At 45.4% G+C, this 26,883-nt stretch overlaps 1 protein-coding gene across 4 annotated transcripts in view; it reads left to right on the top strand.

Moving 5' to 3' along the window:
- The window catches only part of gse1b (Gse1 coiled-coil protein b), a 709,689-nt gene that overhangs the window by 132,548 nt on the left and 550,258 nt on the right, over positions 1-26,883 (top strand). Inside the window, exon 1 of one of the 4 annotated variants that reach the window (XM_059993214.1) lies at positions 24,677-24,733. The exons of the other annotated variants lie outside the window; for them this stretch is intronic. Within the exon in view, the coding sequence (XP_059849197.1) occupies positions 24,692-24,733 (42 nt within the window). The 5' untranslated portion in view covers positions 24,677-24,691. Of the gene's footprint in view, positions 1-24,676; positions 24,734-26,883 lie in introns of those variants that run through there. 4 annotated transcript variants of the gene reach the window in all.

Raw genomic sequence — 26,883 nt, 5'->3', positions numbered from 1 at the left:
AAATGAATAATTTAAAGTTAACTGTGCTAATGTGTTGCCCGGGAACAGCCACAATTCCCTGGTGCACAAAGCTAATACACCCGTTTGATTTGACTTGAGCTCAGTATTTAATCATGACAACAGAGCAGTGTTTAATTAACAACCCAGGTTTACTTAAGACTGAGGTGACAGCACGGTGGACCTATTTAAGTGGCAAAATGAAATCCTGCTGGGTGGAGAAAGGCAGCAATCAAAGGTTTTAATTGGATTTATTGTTTTAAGAGCTTTTTAATATGTGTAAATATCTTTAATATTTTTTTCGGAGCTATAATTAGGTTTGTCTGTGGTGATGCCTGTGTATGTATGTGTATGTATGTGTGTGTGTGTATGCATATGTGTGTGCACCTGTAATTAAGGTCAATAACCTTCATTAAATGTGAACTAACAATACTGGGAACATGAGGGTTTCTGAGTAGCGGAATGACAAAGATTATTTCTAGGCTGCTCAGATCAGAGGAATCTTTCAAAAGGATATCTCTTAAAGACCCTCTAATTAGCTGCTTAAGCTCATCTTTTGCATTACTAATGTACACGTCAGACAGCAACACAGTGCGGTACAAGGCAGGCTGACTCCCGAAGAAAGGTTGCATTAATTCACTCTGCAGGGAGAAGATGCCTGCCTTTTCTCAGTTAACACCAGGCGATCATCTGTGCTGATGTGAGTAATGGAAATGAACAGCACTGAAAGAGTCCATTCGGCCTTGTGAGTCTGCTGTCCAAGGAGAGATACTTAGCTGGGGACACACAGAAGCCCAGAGATGGAGGAAGGAGTGTGTGCCCTCGCGGATTACGCACCCTGTCCGGCATCTCTTCCTGATCTGGGACGCAGTCGATTCTGCAAAGGTCCAAAGTGACACACGTGATGCTGGAGGAACCTTGCGGGTCAGGCAGCATCTGTGGAGGAATAAAGGGTCTGTCCTGATGAAGGGTCTCAGCCCAAATCATTGACGGTTTATTCCTCGCATAGATGCTGTCTGACCTGCTGGGTTCCTCCAGCGTTTTGTGTGTGTGTTTCTCTTGGCAGCTGAGGATGAGTTTGGGGTTCCCCCTAACAGCCTCATCATTCATCTCAGAACTTACAGAATCGGAGTGGATAGGGTCATGTAGCCCAGAAATGGGAAGTTGTTCGGCCCAGCGCTCCCCCCATGCTGAGCAGCAGTTACCCGTCAGCACTAATCCCATTTACCGGCACGTGGCTCATCACCATCCGTGCCTGGGCAATTCAATGCTTACCAGGACACACATTAAATATGGTGAGAGTACCTCCTTCCACAGCCAACCTAGTACTGAGTTCCAAAGACGTCCTTCATCGCAGGATTTCAACTGTTCCCACTTCCTGCTCTCCGTCCATTGCTCTGTCATTTACATTTCAGGTGTTCACCCAGATATTTATTAGAAGTGGGAGAGTTTCCGATGCCACCACCCTTTCATGGACCAGCCACTGTTTTGGTGAAAAATCTTCTTCTTATATTGGAAAATAATGGATCTGAATGTTCCTCTGGGGAGACCAACCAGAGTCAAGTTGACCCACAGTGGGGAGTTCATCTTCACAAGTGGGGAGGTGCAGAGGTCTAAGGCAATAGTGCCAGGAGACTCAGTAATGAGAGGAATAGACAGCTGTAGATGTGAGTTCTGATGCTAGGGTCGAAGATGTCACAGGACCATTCCAGGGCAGTCTGAAAGGTGGGGTGCAATCAGTCGGAGGTTACGGTTCACATTGCTGATGAGAGAGAGAAGTTCCAGTGATATCTGTTGAAGTGTTTGGGGTGCCACGGTAGTGTAGCAGTTAGCTCACCGTTATTGCGGGTCGGGGCGTTGGAGTCTGGAGTTCAGGCTGGCGTTGAATGTCCTCCCCATGACCACGTGGGTTTCCTCCCACAGCTCAAAAGAGTACTGGTTAATAGTTTAATTGGTCATTGTAAATTGCCCAGTGATTATTGGGTTAAATATAGGTGGTGTGCTAGGCGAAATGGCTCGCTGTGTCAGAAGGGCCCATTCTACACTGTATCTCTAACTAACTAACTAAACAGATAGACAAATAAATAAATAAATAAATTTTAAAAAAAGACCTCATACTTGACTCAAGTGATATACTACCACATCTGTGTTGCTGCTAGACTTCGGGAACTGGAATGCAGAATGCTGAAGGAATCCCCTAAGGCTGTCATCTCCGGATTACTTCCCTTGTCAAACGGCAGCAAGGAGCAGAATTGGTGGATAGATCAGGTGAATAAAGCTATGATACGTTGTGGAGGGGGTGGTTATACTGCATCACCGACACCTTTCCTGGGGGGAAATGTGATTTGTATAAGCTGGATGGCTTGCTCCTGAACTGGAATGGGTCCAACATCTTTGTGAGGAGATTTGCTCGGACTTCTATAAAGGATCTAAACTAAATTGGCAGGGGAATGAGATGCAGAGGGGATGCCCAGTTTGGAATGCCTGGGAGAGAGGGTACAATCAAATATACACTCAGTAGTCATGTTACCTTGAAGTAGTGGTGAATCTGTGGAATTTGTTGCCATGGGCAGCAGTGGTGGCCAAGTCATTGGGTGTATTTAAGGCAGAGATTGATAGGTATCTGAGTAGTCAGGGCATCAAAGGTTATGGTGAGAAGGCAGGGGAGTGCGACTGAATGGGAGAATGGATCAGCTCATGATAAAATGGCGGAGCAGACTCGATGGGCCAAGTGGCGGACTTCCGCTCCTTTGTCTTGTGGTCTTAAGGATGTGTTACAACAGCAGAAGACCTCACTGGGTTCCACTCCTGTACCTAATAAAGTGGCCCCTGAGTGCAGAAGGATCTCTCAGTCCTGTAAGCAGATCGTATATGGGCAAGGTTAAATTGCAACTATTTGAAAGCAAAGAGTCTGACTCGTAAAATAGATGAACTGAGAGAGATGATAAATGAAGCACAGGGTAATGTTATTGGCACTGTCACATAGACCTGTTTAAAGGCAGGAACTGGCATCTGAACACACCAGAGCACAGAGTCTTCAGGTGTGACAGTGTGATGTAAATGAGGAGATGGCATTGTAGTCTTGATTAAGGAGTCCATTACTGCAGTCATATGGACATCTTTGAAAGCTCTCCAAACAGGTCATAGCCTAGGAACAAGTTACACATCGTCTGTATTTGGACATGCTGACAAATCCTGGAATTCCCAGCCACTCATCCCTTTCTCCATTCCTCCCCCTGTCCTGCATCCTCTGAACACTGCACCAAACACAGCAGCAGCCCCTGAAGCAGGGTCCTGCTCCACCTTCACCGAGTTACAAGGTACAGATGGTAAAGAGCACTTGTGCCATCATTGGCCGGAAACTAAAACCTTCAAAAAAATTCCCCAGGCCACAGAAAACCTAAAACTCTGAGAAGATCTTGAAGTCCTGAGGCCAATTAAATTTAAACAATTGAAATTTAAGAGACTTCTAGACAGGTAAAGGGAGGAATTTAAGGTGGAGGGTTATTTGGGAGGCAGGGTATAAGGGTTGGCACAACATTGTGGGCCGAAGGGCCTGTACTGTGCTGTATTGTTCTATGTTCTACGTTCTGAAACTCTGCAGAACAGACTCCCAACTACTGCTGTGGTGATGTGCACATGTCACCAAGTCTCTGTGAGCATCTGATTTATTCTGCACTTAAATTGATTTCACAGGGTTGAATTTCATGATGTAATTTACAATTATCAGCATACTAGCACGCATTACGGTAAATAATTTACCTCTGAACTGACTCCCCATCGTTCAACTATAATTCCCTTGGAGTTCCTCCAACGTTGACTGCTAATTCTAAAAAAAACATTAGTGAATTTCAAGAAAATCTGGTAGAGTTGCTGATTAATTGGAATCACTATTTCCTTAAAACACTTTTTCAATTTTGTTCACCCCTCATGGGAATTAGAGCTACTGCTGCAAGCCTCAGTAGCGATTGGAATTGATGGTTCCATGCAGTAAGTCTTAGGTTTAAGGTGAGAAGGAGTTTTAAAGGGGAACTAGTGGGAACCCTTGATGCTTTTTTTATGTAGATAGTGGTTGATATCTGATGTGTTCTGCCAGAAGTGGCGGTGGGATCAGGTACAATTATATTTAAGAACCATTTAGAAGCGCTTACGTAGGCAAGCCAGACGGTGGTGAAGTGGCATCCGCACCAGACTTTGAGGCGAGTGCTGCTAGGTTCAAAGCCGGCCAATCCCTCACGCGTGTCGAGTTAGCAACTCGGCCTCATAAAACAGGCAAAAATGCTGAAGAAATGGCAAGGATGCCGCCCGATACGCCACAAAGCGCAGAACGGAGCAGACAGTTATATGCACCTAATGTGGGCAAAAGGAATTAGTGTAGATGGCAAACTGGTTGATGTGGGCAAGGAGGGCTGAAGGATCAATTTCTGTAACCCCACAACTCCACTTCTCCCCTGACCTCTTCTAACTTATTGTCATCCAAAACTCAACTGCCCATGTCTAAAAAGTCTTGTTCACCGACTTCTACTAACGAACATTAGTTTCCAGTTTAGAAGTCATTCTATTTTAAAATTACCATCCAGATCTTAAAATTCCCACATGGTTGTGTGGCTAGGCACAGCTCAAATACCATTTATAAATTTGCTGAAGATATAGCTGTTGGCAGAATTTCTACCTACTGCTCGTTACACTGCTGGCATTTAGGTGGTAATGAAGGTCCTTTTTCTCTGGTGGCGCTGTTCATCTCTTCCTTCATAGAACATAGAACAATACAGCACAGTACAGGCCCTTTGGCCCACAATGTTGTGCCCTGCCTCTCATATAACCCCCCCCCCCACCTTAAATTCCTCCATATACCTGTCTAGTAGTCTCTTAAACTTTACTAGTGTGTCTGCCTCCACCATTGACTCAGGCAGTGCATTCTATGCACCAACCACTCTCTGAGTAAAAAATTCTAATATCCCCCTTGAACTTTCCACCCCTTACCTTAAAACCATGTCCTCTTGTATTGAGCAGTGGTGCACTGGGGAAGAGGCGCTGGCTGTCCACTCTATCTATTCATCTTAATATCTTGTATACCTCTATTATGTCTCCTCTCATCCTCCTTCTCTCCAAAGAGTAAAGCCCTAGCTCCCTTAACCTCTGACCATATTGCATACTCTCTAAACCAGGCAGCATTGTCGTAAATCTCCTCTGTAGCCTTTCCAATGCTTCCACATCCTTCCTATCAGATGATCAGAACTGGACACGGTACTCCAAGTGTGGCCTAACTAGAGTTTTATAGAGCTGCATCATTACCCTGTGACTCTTAAACTCTATCCTTCAACTTAAGAAAGCTAACACCCCATAAACTTTCTTAACTACCCTATCTACCTGTGAGGCAACTTTCAGGGATCTGTGGACATATACCCCCAGATCCCTCTGCTCCTCCACACTACCAAGTATCCTGCCATTTACTTTGTACTCTGCCATGGAGTTTGTCCTTCCAAAGTGTACCACCTCACACTTCTCCGGGTTCATTGTGTCAGTAGCTTGGTTTTTACTAGAGATATATCAGTTAGTTGAGTGATGTCGCAGCAGCAACCTTGCACTCAACATCAGTAAGACTAAAGAACTGATTGTGGACTTTAGAAAGGGTACAATGAGAGAACACACACCAGTCTTCATAGAGGGGTCAGAAGTGGAAAGACTGAGTAATTGGAGTGAGTAATTTGAAGTTCCTGAGTGTCAGTATCTCTGTGGATCTATCCTGGGTACAACATATCAATGCAGTTATAAAGAAGGTACAACAATGCTTATATTTCATTAGGAGTTTGAGAAGATTTGGTATGTCACCAAACAGACTCACAAATTTCTACAGAAGTGCTGTGGAGAGCATTCTTACTGGCTGCATCACCATCTGGTATGGGGGGGGGGGGGGGTGCACAGTGCAGGATCAAAATAAGCTGTAGAGACTTGTAAATTTGGTCAGCTCATGGGCACTAGCCATGACATCCTAAAGGTGGTATATATCTTTAAGCCAAGTCAAGTCAACTTTTATTGTCGTTTCGACCATAACTGCTGGTACAGTGCATAGTAAAAATGAGACGACGTTTTTCAGGACCATGGTTTACATGACACAGTACAAAAACTAGACTGAACTACGTAATAAAAAAAATTAGAAAAAGCTATACTACAGACCTACACTGGACTGCATAAAGTGCACAAAAACAGTGCAGATATTACAATAAGTAATAAACAGGACAGTAGGGCAAGGTGTCAGTCCAGGCTTCGGGTATTGGGGGGTCTGATAGCTTGGGGGAAGAAACTGTTATATAGTCTGGTCGTAAGAGCCCGAGTGCTTCGGAGCCTTTTCCCAGATGGCAGGAGGGAGAAGAGATTGTATGAGGGGTGCATGGGGTCCTTCATAATGCTGTTTCCTTTGCGGATGCAGCGTGTAGTGTAAATGTCCTTGATGACGGGAAGAGAGACCCTGATGATCTTCTCAGCTGACCTCACTATCCGCTGCAGGGTCTTGCGATCCAAGATGGTGCAATTTCCAAACCAGGCAGTGATGCAGCTGCTCAGGACGCTCTCAATACTACCCTTGTAGAATGTGATGAGGATGGGGGGTGGGAGATGGACTTTCCTCAGTCTTCACTAAAAGTAGAGATGCTGCTGGGCTTTCTTTGCTATGGAGCTGGTGTTGAGGGACCAGGTGAGATTCTCCACCAGGTGAACACCAAGAAATTTGGTGCTCTTTACGATCTCTACCAAGGAGCCATCGATGTTCAGCGAGGAGTGGTCACTCCGTGCCCTCCTGAAGTCAACAACCATCTCTTTTGTTTTGTTCACATTCAGAGACAGGTTGTTGGCTCTGTACCAGTCCGTTAGCTGCTGCACCTCCTCTCTGTAAGCTGACTCGTCGTTCTTGCTGATAAGACCCACCATGGTGGTGTCATTGGCGACTTGATGATATGGTTCGAGCTGTGTGTTACCTCCACAGTCGTGGGTCAGCAGAGTGAACAGCAGTGTACTGAGCACACAGCCCTGGGGGGCCCCCCGTGCTCAGTGTGATGGTGTTGGAGATGCTGCTCCCGATTCGGACTGACTGAGGTCTCCCAGTCAGGAAGTCTAGGATCCAGTTGCAGAGGGAGGTGTTCAGGCCCAATAGGCTCAGCTTTCCAATCAGTTTCTGAGGGAAGATTGTGTTGAATGCTGAACCCAGGAGCCCATCACCCAGGTCATCCCTTGTTCTCAATGCTACTATAAGGGAGGAGGTGCAGACACTCAATTATTCAGGAACAGCTCGTCCCCTCTGCCATCTGATTTCTGAATGGACATTGAACCCATGAATATTACCTCACTACTTTATTTCCATTCACTACTTACTTAATGTAGCAATTATATACTGTGTTTTGTTTTTTTTTTCTGTTGTTATGTATTGCATTGTACTACTGCTGCAAAGTTAACGGATTTCACAACAGATGCCAGCGATATTAAACCTGATTCAGATTCTGACTTCAACCCTTTCCCCACCTCTAATCTGTATCAATATTTCAGCCACCCTGCCAATCCACCTTCTCCTCACCACATGGTCTACTTTCCCTGACCTGTTCCCCAGCTTGGCGCTCCCCGTCACTGCAGGTTGTTCTGATTTCTGTATCCCCCACATTGAATGACTTCACCACTGGCAGCCACTGTGGTTCCTGACCTCCAGAAATCTCGTCTCTTTCAACTCTTCTTTCCACAATTAAGTGATACATTGGCTGCCTCACACATAAAATAATAGAGGAACTCAGCAAGTCAGGCAGCATCTATGGAGGGGAATGTCTGGCTCATTTTTATTGGTAATGGCCCTGGGATATTGTAGAAATGTAGACTGTTCGAGCTTTGCCTGCCATGGCAATTGAATATAATAGACCTCTTGCTAAAAGGAATATTTTACACACATTCAACTTGCTTAGCAGTGTAACTTGCTCAAGCAGATCTGCAACTCAATAATCCATTTGGCAGAAAGGCTGAAGATTAATGGTTAAAACAATGCAGTTCGTTCACTCTCAGACTTTGGGTCATTAAATGTAGTAATGAACAAGCTGGTAATGAAGATTACTTTACGCTGCTCAGTTTTCTGCCATCAATACTGTCTCTTCACCTTATCACAGACCCATCCAGACAGGCACCTTCTGCCCCAACTGCACTTCCCACATTTTGGACTCATCAGTCATTTCAGAAACTGCCCAACTGGACTGGAAGCAGGTTGTCCTCAATCCCAAGGGACTGCCTTGGGAAGAAGCTGCTATCTCCTTTACAGATCAGAAGTTTCCTTACTAAAATATCCTAAAGCCACAGTTTCTTTGAGCTATACTGTATTTCCTTTATAGCCAAAAACTACTTCCACTTATATTGAGTGATAGAGAAGTACAACATGGAAATAGGCCCTTTGGCCCATCTAGTTCATGACATCAATATACCTATCCAAACTTGTCTTAAAGGTTGAAATGGAGCTCGCATGTACCACGTGTGTTGGCTTGTCCAGTCTGTGGCGCCATTCAATCATGGCTGATCCTTTTTCTCCTCTCCTCAGCCCCACTCCCTGGCCTTCTCCCCCTAACCTTTGATGTTGTGTCCAATCAGGAACCTAACAAGCTCTGCTTTAAGTACAGCCAATGGACTGGCCTTGCCTCTGCAACATCCACTGCATCCCCTTTACCTAACCTACATGTAATCCCCTCAACGAATTCCAACAGATTCGTAGGGCAGGATTTTCCTTTAAGGAAACCATGCTGACTTTGTCCTACCTTGTCCTGTGTCTCCAAGTACTCCATAACGTCATCCTTAACAACTGACTCCAACATCTTCACAACCACTGAGATCAGGCTAACTGGACTATAATTTCCTTTCTGATGCCTTCCTCCTTTCTTAAAGAGTGGAGTGACATTTGTAGTTTCCAGTCCTCTGGCACCATGCCAGAGTCCAATGATTTTTGGAAGATCATTACAAATGCCTCCACAATCTCTATGGCTACCTCTTTCAGAACCATGGGGTGCAATTCATCTGTCTAGGTGACTTAGGTCTTTCAGCTTTTTGAGCACCTTCTCCCTTGTAATAATAACTGCACTCACTTCTCTTCCCTCACACCCTTCAACATCTGGCACATTGTTAGTGACTTCCACAGTAAAAACTGATGCAAAATATTCATTTAGTTCATCTGCTATTTCCTTGTCCTCCATTATTATTTCTCCAGCCTCATTTTCTAGCAGTCCTATATCCACTCTCATCTCTCTTTTATTTTTACGTACTTGAAAAAGCTTTTACTCTCCACTTTGATATTGTTTGCTAGCTTGCTTTCATATTTCATCTTTTCCCTCCAAAAATTCTTTTAGTTGCTCTCTGTTGGGTTTTAAAAGCTTCCCAATCCTCTGTCTTCCCACTAATTTTTACTTTGTTGCATGGCTTCAGTTTTGCTTTTACATTAGGTTTGACTTCCCTATGCTGCCCACTCCCATCGACCTGCACTGGGACCATAACCCTCCATACCCCTTCTATCCACGCACCTACCGAATTTCTCTGAAACATTGAAGTTGAGCTCACACGTACCACTGGGGCTGGCAGCTCATATATCACCTCTATTAATGCAGAAGCATCACAAACATTTTGCAAGAGCTTTATCTGAGTTCTATAAGGTATTAAGACAGATGTACAAGTTCAGGGTTAATGTCATAAACACATATAACGATGGCTTTATTTGTCATGTGTACATTGAAGCATAAAGTGAAAGGTGACGTCTGTGTCAGTGAACCGCAATGTGCTGGGGCAGCCTGCAAGTGTCACCAATGCCTACAACTTATTAACCCTTATTAATCTGTACATCTTTGGAATGTGGGAGGAAACTGGAAGCCTACGGGGGGAAAATGTACAGACTCCCTACAGGCAGTGCCAGGAATTGAACTCTAATCGCTGCACGATAAAATGTATTTATCCACCATGCTTCCATGCCTCTCTGTGTATGCATAGTGGCTATAATTGTATAGGTTTTAAAGAGAATGTTAAGGGAAGAATGAAATGGGGGGGGGGGGGAATTTTTAATTTTTCGATGGAATTCCTCAGAGTTCTACCACTCTTGTGATCACTGCTGTTAGTAGACTTTGCCTTGGGTATCATCTCACCTTCTTGGTCTGTCACTGGAATACTGTATACAACACTTACAGTTGCCGTTAGTAGATGAGTTGTCGTCATTGGGTCTCGAACAATTTCAGAAAGATTCATCATCATCATCATTATGTGCCGTGTTGTTTGACGTGGCTGATCCATGGTGTATCCATGACCATGATTGTTCTTGGCAAATTTGTCAACAGAAGTGGTTTGCCATTGCTTTCTTCTCTACAAGCCGGATGCCCCCAGCCATTATCGATGCTCTTCAGAGATTGTCTGCCTGGCATCAGCGGTCGCATAACCAGGACTTGTGATGTGTACCAGCTGCTCATACAACCATCCATCACATACTCGCATGGCTTCACGTGGAGGGCTAAGCAGGTGCTACGCTTTGCCCAATGGTGACCTGCGGGCTAGCGGAGGGAAGGAGCGCCTTACAACTCCTTTAGTAGAGACATATCTCTTCTCCATCACCCAGGTAGAAAGATTCCAAATTTGAACTCAACATGTTCCATAAATTGATTGTTCTCTCACGAGTAAATCTGCAGATGCTGGAAATTGAAGTAACACACACACACAAAATGCTGGTGGAACACAGCAGGCCAGGCAGCATCTATAGGGAGAAACACTGTTGACGTTTCGGGCCGAGACCCTTCGTCAGGACTAACTGAAAGGAAAGATAGTAAGAGATTTGAAAGTAGGAGGGGGACGGGAAATGCGAAATGATAGGAGAAGACCGGAGCGGGTGGGGTGAAGCTGAGAGCTGGAAAGGTGATTGGCAAAAGGGATACAGAGCTGGAGAAGGGAAAGGATCATGGGACGGGAGACCTAGGGAGAAAGAAAGGGGGAGGGGAGCACCAGAGGGAGATGGAGAACAGGCAGAGTGATGGGCAGAAAGAGAGGAAAAAAAAGGAGGGGGGAGAAAAACTAAATATATCAGGGATGGGGTAAGAAGGGGAGGAGGGGCATTAATGGAAGTTAGAAAAGTCAATGTTCATGCCATCAGGTTGGAGGCTACCCAGCCGGTATATAAGGTGTTGTTCCTCCAACCTGAGTGTGGCTTCATCTTGACAGTAGAGGAGGCCATGGATAGACATATCAGAATGGGAATGGGACATGGAATTAAAATGTGTGGCCACTAGGAGATCCTGCTTTCTCTGGTGGACAGAGCTTAGGTGTTCAGCGAAACGGTCTCCCAGTCTGCGTCCGGTCTCGCCAATATAGAAAAGGCCACACTGGGAGCACTGGACGCAGTATACCACACCAGCTGACTCACAGGTGAAGTGTCGCCTCACCTGGAAGGACTCTGGGGCCCTGTATGGTGGTGAGGGAGGAAGTGTAAGGGCAGGTGTAGCACTTGTTCCACTTACAAGGATAAGTGCCAGGAGGGAGATCGGTGGGAAGGGATGGGGGGGGATGAATGGACAAGGGAGTCGTGTAGGGAGCGATCCCTGCGGAAAGCAGAAAGGGGGGGAGGGAAAGGTGCTTAGTGGTGGGATCCTGTTGGAGGTGGCAGAAGTTACGGAGAATTACACGTTGGACCCGGAGGCTGGTGAGGTGGTAGGTGAGGACAAGGGGAACCCTATCTTGAGTAGGGTGGTGGGCAGATGAGTTGAGGGCAGATGTGTGGGAAATGGGAGAGATGCATTTGAGAGCAGAGTTGATGGTGGAAGAAGGGAAGCCCCTTTGTTTACAAAAGGAAGACATCTCCTTCGTCCTGGAATGAAAAGCCTCATCCTGAGAGCAGATGCGGTGGAGATGGAGGAATTGTGAGAAGGGGATAGCATTTTTGCAAGAGACAGGGTGGGAAGAGGAATAGTCCAGGTAGCTGTGAGAGTCTGTAGGCTTATAGTAGATATCAGTAGATAAGCCATCTCCAGAGATGGAGACAGAAAGGTCAAGAAAGGGGAGGGAGGTGTCAGAAACGGACCAGGTAAATTTGAGGGCAAGGTGAAAGTTGAAGGCAAAGTTAATGAAGTCAACGAGCTCAGCATGCGTGCAGGAGGTGGCGCCAATGCAGTCGTCGATGTAGCGAAGGAAAAGAGGGGGACGGATACCCATATAGGCTTGGAACATGGACTGTTCCACAAAGCCAACAAAAAGGCAGGCATAACTGGGACCTATGTGAGTGCCCATGGCTACGCCTTTGGTTTGGAGGAAGTGGGAAGAGCCAAAAGAGAAATTATTGAGAGTCAGAACTAATTCCGCTAGACGGAGGAGAGTGTGGTAGAGAGGAATTGGTTAGGTCTGGAATCCAAAAAGAAGCGGAGAGCTTTGAGAACTTCCTGGTGGGGGATGGAGGTATATAGGGACTGGATGTCCATGGTGAAAATAAGGCTGCGGGGGTCAGGGAACTTAAAATCATTGAAAAAATTCAAAGCATGAGAAGTGTCATGAACACAGGTGGGAAGGGATTGAACAAGGGGGGATAAAACAGTGTCAAGGTATGCAGAAATGAGTTAGGTGGGGCAGGAGCAAGCTGAGACAATGGGTCTACCTGGACAGGCAGGTTTGTGGATCTTGGGTAGGAGGTAGAAGCGGGAAGTGCAGGGTGTGGGAACTATGAGGTAGGTGGCGGTGGACGGGAGATCCCCAGAGCTGAGAAGGTTGGTGATGGTATAGGAGACAGTGGCCTGGTGCTCCTTAGTGGGGTCATGATCCAAGGGGTAAATAAGAGGAGGTATCAGGGAGTTGTTGCTGTGCCTTGGCCAGGTAGAGGTCAGTATGCCAATTTGTTCTCTCAATTTAAATTGTGTTGCTTCCATTTCCATTAGAATCTGTGTAGGAAGGCTCTTCAGATGATTGGAGTCAGGCCTTCAGTGCTGAAATAGCACTAAGCACACACACCAGTAAGGTACTGAATGGGATGTGAATGAGGTCTTAATAATAATGATGACAGTAATAATGCAGGAACTTTGGTGTTCTGAGATAAATTACTGGAAAATTATTCCAAAGCTCAGTTTTCGCTGTGAAAAGTTAAATTCTGTCTTAAACCTGAAAGCATCTGGTTTAACTGAATGTATTTATATTGCACCTTTCGTCATGTCACAGAGTCTTCCGCAGAGATTAAAGTACTTCAGAAGTGTGGAGGTTGAGTGGTATAAAGTTGCATCAGGAGATGTTAGGTCAAGGAAGATAAGCTTGGGGTTTAAGAAGGGAACTGGAGAGATTCGGTGAGGCAGTCGCACAACCTTAGCTGAATGCGTGGCCACAGCTCATGGAGCAAAGTCAATGCAAGGCGTATCAGAGGCCAGAACTGCAGAGATCTCAAAGACTTGTAGGGATGGAAGGGATTACAGCGGAGCAGCAGTGTGAGACCAGGAAGGGACTGAAAGCAGGGAAGAGAATTTTAATATCAATGTATCTCCATATTGGTCGCCAGCATAGGCTGCTGAGTTCAGGGCTGATGGGTGAGGGGCCTTGTAACATGTAATCTGGTCAGTATCTCATTATTGAGTGTTAGTGAAAGGTTCTGGGTACCAGTCTTGTACTGCAAAATACTTCAATAGTTGTTTGAATTTTCCCATTTCCACGTTGGCATAAATAAATAGATAGATAGATAGATAGATACACAAAATGATCAGCGGAGTGAATGATCTGAGTTGTTAAAGCATGTTGTTTGTGTTGGTGTTCTCTCGATGTCTGGCCCAAACCATCTCAGCTCTGCATGCACTTGTTCCATTTCACTTTGCTGCAGTTTGGCTGGAGGCAAAAATAATCCTCAGCGATTCAGGCCCGTTCCAGCAAGAATCCCGATTTCCTTTGTCAGCTCCAATACAAAGCTTGGCTTCCAACCTTTTTGGGTTTTTTTGTCTTAAATCTGAGAGCTTTTAGTTTGTAAAAGGAAACTTATTTATTTATACCCGTACCTAATAAAGTGGCCACTGAGCTTCATGGTCTTCTGCTGCTGTAGCCTATCCATCGGCTTTGAAGTTTGCCTTGTCGTCCATGCCCTCCTTTTTTGCCACGATGAGGCCACTCTCAGGGTAGAGGAGCAACACCTCATATTCTATCTGGGTAGCCTCCAACTTGTTGGCATGAACATCGATTTCTCCTTCTGGAGAAATTTATTTTCCCCGACACCCTTCCCTCTCCTGCTTCCCACTGTGACCTCTTACCTCTTTCCCTCACCTGCCTATTCTTCCCCTTGGTGCCCCTCCTTCTTCCCCTTCTCCCATGGTTTATTCTCCTCTCCTCTGATTCCTTCTTCTCCAGCCCTTTACCTTTCCCACCCACCTGTCACGTTCTAGCTATTTTCCTTCTTCTCTGCCCACCTTTTTATTCTGGTCTCTTCCCCCTATCTTTCCAGTCCTGAAGAAGGGTCTTGGCCTGAACCATCAACTGCGTACACGTCCATAGATGTTGCCTGATCTGCTAAATTACTCCAACGTTTTGTGTTTGTATTGCTCAAAGTGTTGTATGTTTGAAGAGAGTCTTCTACACACCACTGTTGTAACATGTGCTTATGTCACCTTCCTGTCAGCTTGAACATGCCTGGCCATTCTCCTCTCACCTCTCTCATTAACAAAGCATCTTTGCTCACTGGATGTTTTTTGTCTCTGTAAATCATAGAGATTATTATGCATGAAAATCCCAGGAGATCAGCAGAATCTGAGATACACAAACCATCTCGTCCAGCACCAACAATCATTCCACAATCAAAGTCACTTAGATCACATTCTTCCCCATTCTGATGTTTGGTCTGAGCAACAACTGAACCTCTTGATCATGCCTTCATGCTTTCATGCATTGAGTTGCCTAATAAGCACCCAAATAATCTGTTTTGGCATCACTGGTTGTGGGATAGATGTTGGACGGGGCATTGAGTGGAACATTCCTTACCTTCGTGAAAACATTGTGAGCAGTTTTGGTCTCCATATCTAAGAAGGACCCCACGCACCCCTCATACAGACTCTCCTCCCTCCTGCCATCTGGCAGAAGGTACTGAAGCATTTGGGCTCTCACGACCAGACTGTATAACAGTTTCTTCCCCTGAGCCATTAGACTCCTCAGTTCCCAGAGTCTAGTCTCTCTCACACACACACACACACACACACACACACTCTCTCTCTCTCTCTCTCTCTCTCTCTCTCTCTCTCCCCACTCACTTTGCAATTTTTGCTCATTTTTTTCTCAATTCCTGCTAAAACATTGTTTAAATAGTTTACATTCACATTTACATTTACATCATTTATTATTATATTGTAATTTGCCCTTTACTGTGTCTGTTAACTTGTTTTTTAACTATTGTACTATCTTGCACTGTTTTGTGCTCTTTATGTAGTCTCGTGTACGTCTGAAGTCAAATGTAGTTTTGGGTTGTTTCATGTGGCATCATGGTCCTGGAGGAACATTGTTTCGTTTTTACTGTGTACTGTACCCGCAGTTATGGTTGCAATGATAATAAAAGCGACTTGACTTGAAAACGTGTGCAGGCATTGGTGGAGGTCCAGAGGAGGTTTATGAGAATAATCCCAGGAATAAAAGGGTTAATGTATGAGGAGTATTTATGGCTCTAGGCCTTTACTCACTGAAGTTTAGAAGAATGAGGGGGGGGGATATCATTGAGACCTATTGAATATTGAAAGGGCTAGATAAAGTGGATGTGGAGAGAATGGTTCCATTAGTGTGAGAGTCGAGGACCAGAGGGCACTGCCTCAAAATAGAAGGATGTACTGTTCGAACGGAGATGAGGAGCAATCTCTTTAGGCAGAGGGTGGTGAATCTGTGGAGGCCAAATTATTGGGTATTTTTAAAGGTTGATAAGTTTTTGGTTAAGTAAGGGCATCAAAGGTCACAAGGAGGAGACATTAAAATGGTGGTTGTGTGGAAAAATAATCAGCCATGATCAAATGTGGAGCAGACGTAACGGGTCAGAGAGCTTCAATATGCCACAAGTTTTATGGTCTTATGGAAACAGTGCTGTCTAATATTGCACTGCAGGAGTGATTTGTGCTTGTTTGTCTCATTTGTGTTGAGATGAAGAAATCCCCTTAAAGCCCATTCCCGACCTCTCAACCTTAAGGCTAGATCAACATTTCTAAAGCAATCTATATCTTTGTGATCACTTGGATGTCATGGTAGAATTCCCCCTTTGGTAACCCAGCACCTGAATCATTATTTACTTTAGGCCTCTGTATTGTCTTGGTGGAAATTCCCCACCTTTTGTAGTATTTTTTTGGGAGAAATCTGTCCCAGATCTAATAGTTTGGCAGTAAGCTCTTTTCATGACTAAGTGAAATTGCATTAACACAATTCTGGTTTATTGGACCCAACTGCCCCACCATTTAAAGTCTAACTTAAAAGTCAAATATATTGAGACACATCTGGACCAGTATATTTTGGCCCAATTAAGAGACTGCCCCAATTAGCTAGAGTTCCATGGAAATAGTTAAAAAGGTATAAAAATACAAGCTACCGTTTAACTGAGTAACAAATAACATATTTGAACGAAATACAGAACAAATTAGAACACTACCAATACATTCAGGTGGCAGATATAAAACCCCTCAGTGGGTTTGTGAAAGTTTGGAACACACTGCCTGATAATGGGGTGGGGGCACATCCAATAATGTCCTTCAGAAGAATGTTGGATGGATACTTGATGGGGTAATATAGCCAGGATATGGGGAAAGGTGACTGGATTTCCCCATGAAAGACAGCATTGGCTTGATGGGCTGAACATCCTCCAGTGGTGTGCTTTTCAGTCCATGCACAGACATCTCAATGACTGTCATATACAGCAGGAGAATATTATCACAGTGCTCTCTAGACAGCATGTAGAACAGCTGCCGGGAATCCTGAGGCATAGATACTGGGGCCAAGCCGGCAGCAAGAGCAAGCCACCTTTGATGTGTTGCCCTGGAATCTTCCCTGTTTACAATTCTCACTACTCTGATTTCCATTTTAAGTACTCATATGTTGGAGTTCCTACAAGGACAGTGCAGGAACTTCTTAGATTCCACACCACCCGGTCCAGGAACAGTTACTACACTAAACCGTCAGTCTCCTGGACCAGTGTGACTTCAGTCTCGTGTTAGTCTGAACTGATTCCACAACCTATAAACTCCCTTTCAAGGACTCTTTGTAACTCATGTTCTAGGCATTATTTTTTTTACATTCACAGTTTGTATTCTTTTGCACATTGATCTTTTGTCAGTCTTTGTCTGTTTATGCTTCTGGCTTCTTTCCCTTTCTGTTCACGTCGTGATGAACGGTCTTGACCCGAAACATCAACTTTATTCACCTCCATAATTACTACCTGACCTGCTGATTTCCTCCAGCATCTTATGTGTGATACTCTGGATTTTCAGAATCTGCAGAATCTCTTCTGTTTGTCTATTTATGCATAGTTCTGTAAATTCTATTGTATATCTTTTTTCCCTGTAAATGCCTGCAAGAAATTGAATCTCAATGCAGTATATGGTAACACTAATGTACTTTGATGATAAATTTAGAACACAGAACGTAGAAATTTACAGCACATTACAGGCCCTTCAGCCCACAATGTTGTGCTGACCCTGTAACCTACTCTAGAGACTGCCTAGGATTTCCCTAGTGCATAGCCCTGTGATTTTCTAAGCATGTACCTGTCTAAGAGGTTCTTAAAAGACCCTATTGTATCCACTTCCCCCGCCACTGCCGCCAGCAGTGCATTCCATGCACCCGCCGCTCTCTGTTTGAAGCACTTATCCCTGATGTCCCCTTGGTACCTATTTCCAAGCACTTTTAAACTATACCCCTCATGTTAGCCATTTCAGCCCTGGGATAAAGCCACTGGCTATCTCTTTTTCAATACCCCTCATCATCTTATACACCTCTATCAGGTGCCCTCTCCTCCTCTGTCGCTCCAAGGAGAAAAGACCAAGTTCACTCAACCTATTCTCATAAGGTACGCCCTCCAATCCAGGCAACATCCTTGTAAATCTCCTCTACACTCTCTCTACAGTATCCACATCCTTCCTGTAGTGAGGTGACCAGAACTGAACACAGTACTCCAAGTGGGGTCTCATATAGCTGTAATATTACCTCGCAGCTCTTGAACTCAATCCCATGGTTTATGAATGCCAACACACCATACGCCTTCTTAACAACACTGTCAACCTGGGCAGCAGCTTTGAGTCCTATTGACACAGATCCCAAGGTCTCTCAGATCCTCCACACTGCCAAGAGTCTTAACATTAATATTATATTCTGTCTTCAAATTGGACCTACCAAAATGAACCACCTCACACTTATCTGGGTTGAAGTCCATCTGCCACTTCTCAGCCCAGTTCTGCGTCTATCAATGTTACGCTGTAGTCCCTGACAACCTTCCAGACTCTCCACAACACCCCCAACCTTTGTGTCATCAGCGTATTTATGAACCCACCCTTCTACTTCTTCATCTTGGTCATTTATAAAAATCACAAAGAGGAGGGGTCCCAGAACAGATCCCTGCGGAACACTTTGAACTTCCGACTTTGAGCTACTGGGGGACTGGCTGTCAATGCTGGATTGGACAGATTCTGAAAATTAGGGAAAAAGTTGCTCCTAAAAACAAAAATATGCAGCAAAAAATTTGAATAGCTTTTTCAAAACACATCCACCGAGGAATCACGTACTGACTGGCCTCGTCCCGTGCAGTTTGACTAGAGGATGAAGACTGGCAGGGTTTGCGGCACAGGGAGGGCCACTCAACCCATTGTGACAGTAGAACAGTGAAGGGACTGCACTGCCTTTGGGTCCTGGTACATAGAACATAAAACACTAGAGCACAATAGAGGCTCTTTGGCCCTTGATGTGCCGATTTTTTAACGGACTCCAAGATCAATCTAACTCTAGTCTCCCACATAGCCCACCATTTTTCTTTCTTCTATATGCCTATCCAAGATTCTATTAAATATCTCAAAAGTATCTGCTTCTACCACCACCTCTGCCCCCACCCTGGCAGTGTGTTCCATCTATTTAGCATTCTTGTTCTAAAAAAAATCTCTGATATTCCCCCTCTCCTTTCCTCCAATCACCGTAGAAGTATACCTCTCATATTAGCCGTAGCTGCCCTGGATAAAAGGGACTGGATATCTACTCTGTCTACACATCTTATCATCTTGTACACCTCTATCAAGTCATCTCTCTTCCTCTTTCACTCCAGAGTGAAAAGTCCTAGCTCTTGTCAACCTTAAACACAATAGCTGCTGGAATCCCAGAGTAACACACATAAAATGCTTGAGGAACTCTGCAGGTCAAGCAGTATCTGTAGAGAGGAATGAACTGTTTGTTTCGGGCTGAGACCCTTCCTCAGGACTAGAAAGGAAAGGCGAAGAGGTCAGAATATCAAGTTGGGGGGAGCGGAAGGAGTACAAGCTCTCAGGTGACAGGTGAGACCAGGTGAGGGGGGGAAGGTGTGTGGGTGGGAGATGGGGAACAAAGTGACAAGCTGGGAGGTGATAGGTGGAAAAGGTAAAAGGCTGAAGAAGAAGGAATTTGATAGGAGGGAGAGTGGACCATGGGAGAAAGGGGCACCAGAGGGAGGTGATGGGAAAGTGAGGGAAAGGGTAAAAGGGGAGCCAGAATGGGTAATGAGGAAAGAGAGGAGAGGGAACTGGGAGAAGTGAGGATAGAAGAGAAGCAACCCTGGACCTGGAGCCCACTCCATTCCCTGCAATAGAATGTTTTAAAAAATGTTCAGAATCATAAAATGTGTTCTTTTGTTCTTGAGTCCATTTACTTGAGAGTCACTTTTTTTTAAACAAATATCAGTGCTATACAATATGTACAAAACAGTGACTTACACAATCACTTCACTACAAATAGACAATACACATTAAACCAAAATGTTCCCACCTCTATCAATGTTGGGATTTACACCAGGGCCAATACTTCCTGTGTCAGTTCTTGATGTACTGGCATGTATTTTCTATTATCCAAGCACTTTGTGTCTATGAGAGCTTCACTTTATATGTTTAAAGTTGTGGTGGTTTACGAATCCTTCTGCAGGACAAAGTCGGAGCAATGTTAGCCCGTAACGTAGCTGTGGCTTGTGGTATGAAGGAGGGTGAGAGGAACAGTGGGAACACACCACAGTGGTCACAGATGCCCAGGCCTCCTGTTCCTCAGGGTCAGTCACTAGGCTGAGCAGTATATCCTTCATTAAGGGATGGTGGGGATCCTGCTTTGAGAGTTCACCGAAGTAATCCACATGTGCAACTGTGCATCTGCACTTCACTGTGATGCTGGTCTAAAAGGTTTGTCCCAAAGACTCTGGAGTTGGATTTGAAACGCTGATCTTCTCTCTCCAGGTAATTGAACTGCCCACTGTTGGGCCGACTAGTGGTTTAGTGGTATCAGCACTGGACTTCGAGGCAGATGGTCCTGAGTTCGAATCCGGCTGGGGCCCAACCTGGGCAGCAGCAGTATCTGTGCAGAAGAAAGGCCTGGCAATCTACTTCTGTATCTTTGACAGCCCTATAGACAGCTACTCCACTCATAGGGTCACCTGAGTCGATGGTGGCTCGACGGCACTCAACAACAACCACTGTTACAATATGTGATCCTAAGGACCCATGTGCAGTCACACATCCTTTATGTCTGAAGCCCAGAGTGTAAGATATTCAGAAAAAAAGTAGCTGGTGTACATGTATCTGTCATTTTGGCTACACTGTTTTCTTTGAGTACTTAGACTGAATCAGCTCGATAAATGCCTCAGAGAGCATTGGCGACACCAGGGTCCAGCGCTCTATTGTGATATTATGCAGATTGCAAAGCTCTTCTTTCATAGCTGCCATCTGGCATCCCAGCCTCGGAGGCCACAGCACATTTCCCAGTGAATCAGAATGTAGTGACAGGCTAGTGCAGATAACAGCAACAGATCTCTGATGGGAAGGCAATCATGGCTGCACAGGAATCCATCGCTGCTCTTCAAGCATGTCATTAAGAAGGTGTGGGTTGATTCCCGATAGCATTTTTTCATGATTCATTAGCAGAGAGAGTGGGGATCCTCTTCAAAGGAGGCCGTCAGGAGAATGGTTTGGTTTGCCCTATACGGAGCACTAGCTCAGCCGAAGGGCAAGATCATGTGCTCAGGCTGTTGGGGGGGGGGGGGTGGGGAGAATGGAACCAGTTCTTTAGAGAATGAGGCAAATGCCTAGCAAAAGTGGGAGGGTCAAAGTTCCCCAAAGCAATGAGGAGATGTGAGGAAGAAATGGAATGCCATTGCTTCAGAGGAGGTGTGGGCTTTATAAGGAATAAGGAGTTGGATGCGGTGGTTTCTGCTAGGCCCACCTTTTGGATAATAATAACTTAGTTACAGAGCGCTTTTCATTTAAATGATGTGGTTCAAAGTGCTTTACAATGGGATAAAGTGAAAGCATGAAAATTAAAAGACAAAACCATGTTAGTTAAAGGCAAGGTAAATAAATGGGTTTTGAGTGGGTGTTTAAAAGTGTCAACTGAGTCTGCATCCCTTGAAGTTTTAGGTTTTGAGTTCCACAGTTTAGGAGTGTAGTTCAAAAAAGCTGACCTGCCAATCTTTATTTGAGAGAGATTGTTTAAATTTGGGAGACCGGCAGAAGATTTGAGAGCTTGTGCAGAGTTTCAAAATGAAAGAGATTCTGTGATGTAGTCTGTTCCCAGACTATTGACAGCATTGAAAGCAAGGAAGAGAACTTTAAAATCAATTCTACAAGATACCGGAAGCCAATGCAGAGTAGTTAGGCTGGGAAGGATATGCTCTTTCATCCTGGTTTTAGTTAACGATCTAGTAGCGGCGTTCTGAACAGATGACGCAAAACATTGGTTATTCATCTAACTCTTCAATTTGGTTGATCGGGCTGGTGGAGCTGAGCTGATAGCAGGGTGCACACTTTGGAACTGGTTTCTTGCACAGAGGGGTGAGGATCACCAGCTTGGTGAGTGATGTACTGCAGTGATGCATTGGTCTTCTGATTCTGGGAGATGTCTGCAAGCGAATGCTGTCGACTGGTGTATTCCAAGGTGCTGAGGCTCATACAACCACAACAGAGGCTCCGTGGGGAAGGGCCACAGTCTCAGGTTCCACCGCCACTGGGCACCATTGCAGTACAGGCACTTTGTGCACAACAAGTTCCTATAAACAGAGCTTCGGCAGTGACAATGGCAAAGACTAGATAAAGGTACAGCACAGCCTCAGAAAACAAGGATGTCCCTTTGGAACAGAGATAAAGAGAATTTGCTTTAGCCCGAGGGTGGTGAATCTGTGGAATTTATTGCCATAGATGGCTGTAGAGGTCAAGTAATTTGGTATCTTCAAAGCGGAGTTTGATTAGTCAGGGTGTCAAATGTTAAAGGGAGAAGGCAGGAGAATGGGGTTGAGAGGGATAATACTGTATAACAAATCAGCCATGATGGGATGGTGGAGCAGATTCGATGGACTGAATGGCTTAATTCTGCCCCTTTGTCTTATGGTCTTAAGATAAAGATGAATTTTATTTGTCTCATGTACATTGAAACGTACAGTGAAATGCATCGTTTGTGTCAATGAGCAACACAGTCCGAGGATGTGCCTGGGGCAGGTTTCCATGTTTCCGGTGCCGACATAGCATGCCCACAAGTTGGTAACTCTTACTCTTCTGTACGTCTTTGGATGAAGGAGTAATGGAGGGTTGTGTGAGAGGGAAGGATTAGATTGGAGTAGGTTAAAAGGTCCGGTACAGGCCCTTGTGGTTTGAAGGGCCTGTGCTGTACTATAATCACAAGGGACACTGCAGATGTTGGAAATCCAGAGTAACACACACTAAATTTAGGAACTCAGGAGGTCAGGTAGCATTGATGAAAATGAATAAACAGTCAGTGTTTTGGACAGTGCTGTTGTATGTTCTAAACTCTAGTGAGCACAGGCCAGCGTTGTGAAGTCTCTCCAATCTACCCTGTACTGCTTTCCCTCTGATTCTGAGGAGGGTGTGTTACCCACTGATCCAGAAAGACCCATCCCCTGGATTCTCTCGGAGGCTCTTTACCCCGGGTTAGCAACCTCCTCCTTGCGTGCCCTGCGCCCCACGGCACAAAAGACACTGGAAGCAGCTGCTCTGCCGTGCTCAGCAGTGCGTGTTGGTGGTGATCACCATTAACCTCCTGCCGCTGCCTTACCTTTTCATAGCCGGCCTCATTAACGCAGGGGCCTGTTTCACAGTGTTCCAGTGGACTACCCAAAGAAACCAAGCCATTGTTCAAACAAACAAGGGCTAGTTAATTAACTCAGTTTGAAAAACGAGCAAATCCTTTTGTCTTCCTCCCCACTGAGCTCCTGTGAAGCAATCTCTCCGAGTCTTGTGTGTGATAATTAAGTTTCCTTTTCTTTTTGTGAGCCTGACACTGTTCCTTTCCCTTCTCCCCCTGACAGAGGGTTTCATCTGACCAAAGAACAAAAGTAGGATCCACTATCCTTTTCCAGCTCCCATTGTCCATTCCTTTGTCCTTTTGGCTTTTTGAATGGGAAGAGGGGAGCACGGAGAGAATCGAACAGTGTGCATTTCAACGTGACTTGAGCGCGCCCCTTACAGAGGGAGGACTTTCCCCCTCTGGGGAGACTGGCTTGTCTGATCTCATTAACACCTTCCATGTGGTGATATGGTGTGAGAGGCTGTCAGCTGGAAAGGGCAGGCGTCTCATCCTCTGATCAGCCACTCAGTTGTGAAAGCGTTAGGAAGTTATCTTTCTGTCGTCCTCTGTGGGTGGCTGTGGATTGCGCATCCTGTCTGGGATATTAATGTGGCAAGGGCTTGCAGCGGCTCCCATTCCAGCACTGCCTGGGTGATCGCCTTACACCACAACCCTCCATCTGTCCTCGTCCTTCCCTCGCTCTGTCACCTCCATACACAGTGATCGCTGCATTCCTCTAGAGTTTGGAATCTTGACTCCATCCACACCAACCTCTCCCCCATCCTTTCCTTAAACAGCCAGGCCAAGTCTTAAAGTTCAAACTAAATGTATTATCAAACTACTTATATGCCACCATATACAAACCTGAGATTCATTTTCTCATGGGCATTCACAGCAAATACAAAGAAACTCAATAGAATCAATGAAAAATCTACATGCAAGATGGAAAATGACCAATGTGCAAAAGACAACAAATTGTGCAAATACATGAATAAGATAATAATAATAATAGATAAACAATAAATAGTAACATGAGATGAAAAGTTTTGACAATGAGTCTTCAGCTTGTAGGAACAGTTGGGGGTGTGTGAAATAGAGTGAAGTTATCCCCCTGGTTCAAGAGCCTAATGGTTAAGGGACAATAACTGTTCCTGAAGCCTGGTGGTGTGGGTCCTGAGGCTCCTTTACCTTCTTAGAAGAGAGCATGACCTGGATGGTGGGGGGGGGGGGGTCCTTGTTAATAGATGCTGCTTTCCTTCGACAGCTCTCCATGATGCTTAGTGGTGGGGAGGTATTTACCTACAATGGACTGGGCTGTATCCACTATCTTTTGTAGGTTTTTCCGTTCAAGGGCATTGGTGATTCTGTAACAGGTCGTGATGCAACCGTTCAATATACCCTACACTGCACATCGACAGAACACAAGCTTTGGAAACCCCTCACTTCCATGAACCTCAGCACTCCTCCAGTGGGAAGACCAGCCTTGAAAGTAAGTGTGTCTGCCAAGTTTCTGGCAACACCCGAGATTGTGGGTGTTGCAAGCTGAAGCAAAGACATGAGCCGCTGGAAGAACTCAGTGGCGTTAGTAATGAAGGATCGTCACCAACCAGGACATGCCTCTTCTCATTACTACCGTCGGGGAGGAGGTGCAGGAGTTTGAAGGCGCACACTCACTGATTTAGAAACAGCTTCATCCTGTCTGCCATCAGATTTCTGAACAGGCCATGATCACCACCTCACTATTTTGCTCTCTTTTGACAGAATCACAATCAGGTTTAATATCACAGGCATATGTCATTAAGTTTCTTGTCTCTGTGGCAGCAGTACAATGCAATATATTATTTAGAAAACTGTGAATTACAGTAATTGTATATATAATTATTCACAGCGGCCAAGCGATTAAATGCACCCTTTGCCAAAGAACCAGGAAAAATATTCATACAAGAACACACACAAAATGCTGGTGAAACACAGCAGGCCAGGCAGCATCTATAGGGAGAAGCGTTGTCGATGTTTCGGGCCGAGACCCTTCGTCAGGACTAACTGAAAGGACAGATAGTAAGAGATTTGAAAGTAGTGGGGGGAGGGGGAAATGCGAAATGATAGGAGAAGACTGGAGGGAGTGGGATGAAGCTAAGAGCTGGAAAGGTGATTGGCAAAAGTGATACAGAGCTGGAGAAGGGAAAGGATCATGGGACTGGAGGCCTCAGGAGAAAGAAAGGGCGGGGGGAGCACCAGAGGGAGATGGAGAACAGGCAAACAACTAAATATGTCAGGGATGGGGTAAGAAGGGGAGGAGGGGCATTAACGGAAGTTAAAGAAGTCAATGTTCATGCCATCAGGTTGGAGGCTACCCAGCCGGTATGTAAGGTGTTGTTCCTCCAACCTGAGTTTGGATTCATTTTGACAATAGAGGAGGCCATGGATAGACATATCAGAATGGGAATGGGACGTGGAATTAAAATGTGTGGCCACTGGGAGATCCTGCTTTCTCTGGCGGACTAAGCTTAAGTGTTCAGTGGAACGGTCTCCCAGTCTGCGTTGGGTCTCACCAATATATAAAAGGCCACACCGGGAGCACTGGACGCAGTATACCACACCAGCTGACTCACAGGCGTAGCACTTGTTCCGTTTACAAGGATAAGTGCCAGGAGGGAGATCGGTGGGAAGGGATGGGGGGGAACGAGTGGACAAGTGAGTTGCGTAGGGAGCGATCCCTGCGAAAAGCGGAAAGAGGGGGGAGGGAAAATGTATTTGGTAGTGGGATCCCTTTGGAGGTGGCGGAAGTTACGGAGAATTATATGTTGGACCTGGAGGCTGGTGGGGTGGTAGGTAAGGACAAGGGGAACCCTTTCCCGAGTGGGGTGGCGGGTGGATGGGTTGAGGACAGATGTGCGGGAAAAGGGAGAAATGTGTTTGAGAGCAGAGTTGATGGTGGACGAAGGGAAGCCCCTTTGTTTAAAAAAGGAAGACATCTCCTTCGTCCTGGAATGAAAAGCCTCATCCTGAGAGCAGATGCGGTGGAGATGGAGGAATTTTGAGAAGGGGGTAGCCTTTTTGCAAGAGACAGGGTGGGAAGAGGAATAGTCCAGGTAGCTGTGAGAGTCTGTAGGCTTATAGTAGATATCAGTAGGTAGGCCGTCTTCAGAGATGGAGACAGAACAATCAAGAAAGGGGAGGGAGGTGTCGGAAATGGACCAGGTAAATTTGAGAGCAGAGTGAAAGTTGGAGGCAAAGTTAATGAAGTCAACGAGCTCAGCATGTGTGCAAGAGGCAGCGCCAATGCAGTTGTCGATGTAGCGAAGGAAAAGAGGGGGATGGATACCGGTATAGACTTGGAACACGGACTGTTCCACAAAGCCAACACAAAGGCAAGCATAACTGGGACCCATACGGGTGCCCACGGCTACACCCTTGGTTTGGAGGAAACCAACAAAAAGGCAGGCATAACGAAATATTCATACAGTTGCTGACTAATAACGTGCCAGTACCTGCACCAACCTGAAGTGTACTGAAAGAGTTTATGGGAAAAAGAAGCATTACATAACACCAGTGTCCAATGGCTGAGAGACCTACAAGCAAGCCTCTGCAGTTCCCAGAGGAAGAACCAGTCACCATCACAGCAGTAGAGGTCCAGCA

Source organism: Hypanus sabinus, chromosome 17 (assembly GCF_030144855.1).
Source record: "Hypanus sabinus isolate sHypSab1 chromosome 17, sHypSab1.hap1, whole genome shotgun sequence".
NCBI lineage: Eukaryota > Metazoa > Chordata > Chondrichthyes > Myliobatiformes > Dasyatidae > Hypanus > Hypanus sabinus.
This window is presented reverse-complemented; position numbering and strand designations above follow the sequence as displayed.